We start from the raw sequence: 5,000 nt of genomic DNA, 5'->3' as shown, positions 1-5,000 counted from the left end.
CACTTTAACGGTGATAATTATGACGCGAAACATTTTTTTCATCATCCTGTAGTCGGACTTCAGTTCATGACGTCGTCAACCCGTCGCCATTTCGTTGCTCTGTGCCTTTTTCAGAGTGCTTTTTACTCAGTCCCCGTTTTGTGCCTAGTCCGCAACCTTCAGTCCGCATTTTATACCCAGTCCGTGTTTTATACCCGGTCCGCAGACCGGGTCCGCAGTCCGCTGTCTGCTGTCCTCGTTTAATACGGACTGTAAAAATAGATAACTGCGGGACCTCGGGAGCAGGTTTTAAAGTTCCATATTTTAGTGGCCGGGCATTCTAGAGTCTAGCCCACCTTTCAAGCTGTTGTGATCGGAAACTCTCTTAAAGAAGGTAAGAAAGTTAATTGCTGTATTTCAAGTGAGAGATCAGTCTGCTGGAAGGTCTTGTATTGTTAAATCTGGTATCAGAAGGTTTCGCCCACAAGGTGATTCGGAATAATTTCCGCACAGGTCCGTACTTCTTTACGAAAACAGGACAAATGAATTATGCATTCACACTATTGTTTTCTGCAAATAATATTATGCTCATGCGCAAAATGAAACCACGCTCTTGTGAGAAAATGGCAGATCGGTTCCCCGATCAATCAGAGAATGCTTTGACACCTTTAGTTGATCAAAAAAACAGCGAGAATACTAAGAAAGGAACAAATAAAGTTGCACTCAACGTTTTTCGAGAGTATCGCAAGGAAAATAAGGTAGACGACGCAAAGGACAAGTTGGCGAATGCATATGTACTGAGGATATTTTATGCTGAAGCTAGATTAAAATAATGGAGAGCTTTACACCAAAGCTTCACTTGTCTGGATATACTTTGAAAACTGTGCAATTCTTCAGCTTTGGGTTTAACAAATAGAATTATGCTGAGAAGGAAACCAATTGATTTCTGCCATTACTCGATTCCTGCCCCATATAAAAAGGGGAGGGATGCTCGTGGGAAATTTTAAATTAAGTCTCAAATGAGACCAATCTGGTCTTTGCCCAGGCTTTTTTGACCCCTAAAAGAGACCGTATTAGAAGACAGATAACTAAAAAATATGGTGATTTTTAATGATGGCAAAGACATTATCATCTAATACTTTCACCTTCGTGAAGTAATATAAAAATGTACACATACCCTTTCATATTTCTTCGCGCGCAACCCTAAAGGAGACCTTCACGGCTATATATGATTGCGTTTTGCCCAGAACACCCTAACTGAGAACAAAATCCGAAATTTACACCCCTAAGCGAGACGGCGAGCATCCTTCCCCTTTTTATATGGGAGAACGTAAAATGTTTTCTCCCTTAATGCTCTAGATACAGCTGGAAACGGGCATCACCAAACTGTCAATCGCCATTGTCAATAAGACGACTAATAAAAGCTCAGTTGGAGGAGCCCATTGGATTTCCAATTCAAAACGATTATCTGCACAAAACTGAAATATCTATTAGCAACCAATACTTCTCCTTAAATTCTCTTTCACAGGCAAATGAACTTTGAGCTCAGACAATTCCTGGTACTCGCTTAGATCTGATGGAAGATTTGTTACCTGTACCATACATTAATTAGGAGAAACCATCGTAGGTGATTCCTGCTCCTGACCGAGCATGAGGGGTAGTAAAGGAGGCACTTTTGTTCGATGGAAGGCGTTGGAACCAACCAATTTTACATGCTTTAGCCCCGTGACCAATCCAATTGCAGCGGAAGCACCTGTTGGCGGTATTTCCAGCAAGTTCTGAACGGACAAAGAAAAGGACAAATAAAAGAAAAAATCTGTACAATCAAGAGGATGGGCTGGGGGAACTAGCTGAGAACGTCAGTGTTGAATTGCGAGAGTGAGAGAACAACCAAAACTTGCTAGCTGCTTAAATAGCCTGGTAACTCAATGGGAATATTCCGGAGGACTACTAAAACACCTAGAAAACACCTGATAACAAACCACAAAAACCCTTCAAATTAGAAGAATTCAAACGTAGACCAATAGAAAATACATTAATTTTACACTAGCTACGAGTTTCAGTTCAAAGGAAATTGGTGTTTTCAATCACCATGGTGTGAAGGTTTCAGTTTTCATACTCGTCCTGAAGGAAACTTCCAAAGCAATATCTCTCAAATCTTGTTCTGTAAAAAATCTCCATGCCGTTAAGAGTATCCCCAGTAAACGCTTTCTTCAGCGTCTTGTTATCAATGTTAAGGGAGTAAATATTAAGCGAGTACACCGTTTATATTACTGTTTTCATAAGATGACACCCTGTTGTCGGCTAGGTAAACCCTTTAAAAGACCTGATTAAAATTTATGTTGCCGAATTAACTAATTAAAGGGCCACCGACAACCAGTGTCCTTTGCGCACCTTTGCTGTTGTTATCATCCGGGCAATCCTCTGAACTCGTGGTTTTCAACGTGATCCCGTGCAGAACTTCTGCGAATTCGCTGTTCGATTTGTTTTTTAATCGAAACGCCTTCCTCCTTTCGTTCCATAATCTTAAGGTTGAAGTAGTGAGCCAAATAACATGGCGCTTTTCCTTCCTCGGCGGACGACCTTTCTTCACAGTTTTCATTTCCCTTTTAACACGAACACAACACCCAAATAACGCCAAAAATACAATATTTAAACATTAAGGAAAATATTGACAAAGTTTGAAGCTACTGGGCCTCCAAAACACGACGATGTGAGGCGATGGAATTTGACTTTTCAAGAAATACTAGTTTCTGTATTACAGAAAATGGCGCCGATAGCTTGCACGCCCGCAAAGACTTGTGGTTGTCGGTGGCCCTTTAAGTATGGCGGTCGTTTTGGACACGAGACAAATACATCATTGTCGTGGCTAGTAATAAATTTTTGTGTCCATTGCGACAAAAATCGAATGTATTGGTCGCTTCGCGCATTTTCAGGGAGGCCTGTTGTAAATTTCAGCCACGTCGTGAAATCGAGCATACAGCGATTGATTTTATTGAGATTAATAAGCACAGTTTTATTTTTCCTTTAGGTTTAGTGTTCACGCAAAACTGATATTTTGTGTTTTGGAAATTAACCATTTTAAAAGGGCTATCTACACTTAACATAACAAGGTCGTTGTCATGAAATTTACACACAGTGCCAGCAATTGGATGATTACAAGACTGAAGAAAAAAATTTGCTTACTACAACACTTTGAATTGCAGTTTGAGATCGTTATCGGAAATATACCACTTACATGCCCACATTTTGTATTTGGTATCTTGTTACTTAAAGTTAATATCTTCTGTTAACTCTAATTATTTAAGACGTTTTATTTTTTTTCTCCTAAATCTGATTATCTTTAAGAAGTTTTGTTTTCTTTGCGTCACTAACTCCGTAATTTCTTAAAACACTTAACACAATAGACGATATTCGTATTCCCAGTATTGGACTGGAACTAGCTTGCAATGGAGGCTAATGCGGAGGAATATATTAAAAAGGATTTCCATTTGAAAAGATTTCCCCGCATTAGCCTTCATTGCAAGCTAGTTCCAGTCCAATACTGAGAATATCATTATGGTCTATTGTATGTACCGTGTTGATTGTCTTTTTATTAACTTCCTATTAATGAATGCGATGATGACGATATGACTATGGTTGTGGGCCATCTATGGGCAGCTACGTATAATTTCCATTTGGGACAAATACGTTTGCCTAGGAAGAAGCGGACGGAAAGGTACAAATCAGCAACTGAGCGGGAAACTGAACGAAACGATAGCACGATGAATACCATATGACACGTGATCGCTGTGTACAATATATATTAAGTCATTGACTTCTATTAACAAATTAATACACTAAATCGTTTTTTGTAAGTTAAAAGATGATTAATGACTTGACTTTAACTGAAGTGTCTGTTGGACGTTGTTGATAGAAATAACTTTTTTTTTCTTTTGCATTTTAGTCTTAAGTGAAATCACAATCTGTTAATGATGTCAAGATCATTTAAGGAAAGAAACTGCCGTTGTGTCAACAAGGGTACTTGGTGTATACAGAAAAGAAGCTGTCTCAACGAGGAACAAAGTCTTTTGAGAGATGAACAAGTCCATACTGGAGAGAAGCATAATGAATGCAAAGAACGTGGCAAGTGTTTGAGCAAAGCAGAGAAATTAAAGAAACATGAAAGAACCCATACTGGAGAGAAACCTTATGAATGCGAACAATGTGGTAAGTGTTTTACCGAAGCAGGAAATTTAAGGACACATGAAAGAGTAAATACTGGAGAGAAGCCTTATAAATGCAAACAATGTGGTAACTGTTTTAGCAAAGCAGGAAATTTAAAGACACACGAGAGAGACCATACTGGAGAGAAACCTTATGAATGCAAACAATGTGGCAAGTGTTTTAGCGAAGCAGGGAAATTAAAGATACATGAAAGAGTCCATACAGGAGAGAAGCCTTACAAATGCAAACAATGTGGCAAGTGTTTTAGCCAAGCAGGAAGCTTAAAGATACATGAAAGAGTCCATACTGGAGAGAAACCTTATGAATGCAAACAATGTGGCAAGTGTTTTAGCCAAGCAGGAAGCTTAAAGATACATGAAAGAGTCCATACTGGAGAGAAACCTTATGAATGCAAACAATGTGGTAACTGTTTTAGCAACGCAGCAAATTTAAAGAGACATGAAAGAGTCCATACTGGAGAGAAACCTTATGAATGCAAACAATGTGGTAACTGTTTTAGCAACGCAGCAACTTTAAAGACACATGAAAGAGTCCATACTGGAGAGAAACCTTATGAATGCAAACAATGTGGCAATTGCTTTAGCTTTGCGAGTAATTTAAGGAGACATGAAAGAGTGCATCTTGGAGAAAAACCTTATGAATGCAAACAATGTGGCAAGTGTTTTAGCCAAGCAGAAAGCTTAAAGATACATGAAAGAGTCCATACTGGAGAGAAACCTTATGAATGCAAACAATGTGGCAAGTGTTTTAGCCAAGCAGGAAGCTTAAAGATACATGAAAGAGTCCATACTGGA

General features: G+C 39.0%; 1 protein-coding gene across 1 annotated transcript in view; it reads left to right on the top strand.

The window, feature by feature from the left end:
- LOC138006754 (zinc finger protein 709-like) overlaps window positions 1-5,000 on the top strand; it is a 17,084-nt gene that overhangs the window by 11,726 nt on the left and 358 nt on the right. The window contains exons 2-3 of the mRNA XM_068853263.1: window positions 1,508-1,899; window positions 3,926-5,000. The exon at window positions 3,926-5,000 is cut by the window's right edge and continues 358 nt beyond it. Coding sequence (XP_068709364.1) covers window positions 3,951-5,000 — 1,050 coding nt within the window. The 5' untranslated portion in view covers window positions 1,508-1,899; window positions 3,926-3,950. The remainder of the gene's footprint in view (window positions 1-1,507; window positions 1,900-3,925) is intronic.

This window comes from Montipora foliosa, chromosome 6, assembly GCF_036669935.1.
Source record: "Montipora foliosa isolate CH-2021 chromosome 6, ASM3666993v2, whole genome shotgun sequence".
Taxonomy (NCBI): Eukaryota; Metazoa; Cnidaria; class Anthozoa; order Scleractinia; family Acroporidae; genus Montipora; species Montipora foliosa.
This window is presented reverse-complemented; position numbering and strand designations above follow the sequence as displayed.